This window comes from Cariama cristata, unplaced genomic scaffold, assembly GCF_000690535.1.
Source record: "Cariama cristata isolate BGI_N322 unplaced genomic scaffold, ASM69053v1 scaffold19265, whole genome shotgun sequence".
Taxonomy (NCBI): Eukaryota; Metazoa; Chordata; class Aves; order Cariamiformes; family Cariamidae; genus Cariama; species Cariama cristata.
Window position 1 is genome coordinate 25,237 of NW_009618546.1, and position 2,032 is coordinate 27,268.

Below are 2,032 nucleotides of genomic sequence, written 5' to 3' on the forward strand. Positions count from 1 at the left end.
CAGTATCATCACTCACATCGCATCCTCCGGGATATTATCCTAACCTACTCCTTCAACCCGGAGGATGCCCAGGTTCTCCAACCTCAGGCTGAAAGGGAAGCGGTTGGGTCGTTACTTACTTTTCCTGAGTATTGAGACATTTTCTGCTGGCTGCTATCCAAGACCAAAAGCGGGAGCCAAACCAAAACCGCGATGGACAGAAACGTTGGACACCCCGCTATATAGCAGCTGGGGCAGGGGGGAGATGGGGCTGGTGTCGCGAGGGCTTTTTAACAAAGCAGCGGGAACCGGGGGCTTTACACTTTCCTGCTTCGTAGGCAGAACCGCCGGTAACGGGGCCTGCTGAGTCTGGGGTTTTCATTTTGGGCAGACGATCTGACAAAAGATTTGCTTGGCAGGGCTTTGGCTGATTAGCGGTGTACATTGACTGCTCCTTTTTGAAGGACTTCTTTTTTCCCCCGCTTTTATTTTTCCTTTTTTCTGCTTTTTCCCCTTTCTTTTTCTCCCCTCCTTTTTTTCTTTTTTCCCCTTTCCCCCTCTTTTCTTTTTTTCTCCCTTTTTTCTATTTCTTTTCTCCTTTTTCATCCTCTTTTTAGAGCAGACAAGAAGTAAATAAGGAAACAGCAGCATCTTTAAGCATAGCGCATAGTTTCTTTGTATTGGGTTCACTTCTTACTGTTTTTTCCCAGCTCCTCACCTATTGCAGTGTGGCAGCCAAAAGCACGCATCCTTGGAAGACTCCTCACCAATAACGCATTGCACTCCATCTGTCAAAGCAATGGTTTCTTGTTCAACCTTTGAACCTCTTTAAACGGCATGTCCAAAAGCCAAGGACCTAATCCCCTGCGGAGCGCAAAGGTTGGGCTCGCAAACCCACCGACATTATTCACAAGCGTTGTTTTTATGAACGTTTTGATCTTTCAGCACTGAAGCACCGAGACACAGATATAAGTCAGCATTAGAGGGATTTTTAAGCCATACCATTGATCATAAAGTAATATTTCCCATATAGCTGCAATTACGGCCGCAGAGTCTGGCATCTCAAACATCAGTGCAAGGAAAAGCTGATTCATATTCCCCTCTTTCATGTTATAAGAGCATCCAGAGACTTTAACTGTCTTATTCGCAGGACAAATAGCAAGGGGAAGCCCCAGCCCATAAACCCCATCAGTTTATATTAATGAGCCAGGCTCGGAAGAGGTAAAGGCAAATGCATGGGGGTGATCCATGGACCAGCACGCAGAGACGTGGCCACCACGTTAAAGGAGATTTGTTTTTTATGCTATGTAATAGCTCTGGAAGAGGCTTCACATACAGCTCCTACTCATCAAATCCTCTTTTTCGTCACCCACAGGGTCCCTGTCACTCCGCTCCCCGGACCATCAGGCATGTGCTTCGAATCCGAACCCTAAAAACTCATTTCTTGGCAGGTCACTCCCATCTGCACGTGTGCCAGCAGCCTCGCTCAGCCGTCCTGCTCTGCTGCCTTGGTTCACTGCTTCGTTTCAAGATTAAAGACTGTTTGGGAAGAAAGGATGTCATTATTAAGGCTTAAGCGTACGCCACCCTTCCAATTAAGATGTAAAAGTTAATAAGCACGTGTGTGCGCACACGTAGGTTCAGCTGGAAGATATCGCATTGACTGGGATGTGCTGGAGGAGGAAGGAGGTGGCACATTGTGTTTGGAGAAGAAACGCATCCTTCAGCTGATGCAAGGTAAACCTGCCCCAGCAGCGCAGAAACGCTTTTTACATTTACATGTTCTAATAGGAGGCAGAATGTAATGAAGAAAAGCCTCCTCTAATTAAAAAAAAACCTACCCAAAGCCTCACTGAAATGCCGGTGTTATTTTCTAGGTGCTAAATGAGTCACCAGATGGTGTGAAAAAAGTCACAGCACATGGAAAGTCCCACTTGGAAGCGTGGCAGCCAGGGCGAGGGGCATTTGTGGCACCCCCAAAACCAGCCCTTCCCCGTGGTCTTGCACTTAGTGCCCTGGGAGGGAAAGGGGAGACGTGTCCTTCTTCTGAGTC

General features: G+C 47.3%; 1 protein-coding gene across 1 annotated transcript in view; it reads right to left on the reverse strand.

Annotated features, from left to right (window-relative positions):
* Positions 1-143, reverse strand: part of CRYGN (crystallin, gamma N) — an 8,445-nt gene extending 8,302 nt beyond the window's left edge. The window contains 1 exon segment of the mRNA XM_009700902.1: positions 120-143. Coding sequence (XP_009699204.1) covers positions 120-140 — 21 coding nt within the window. The 5' untranslated portion in view covers positions 141-143.
* Between the last annotated feature and the right edge of the window lie 1,889 nt (positions 144-2,032).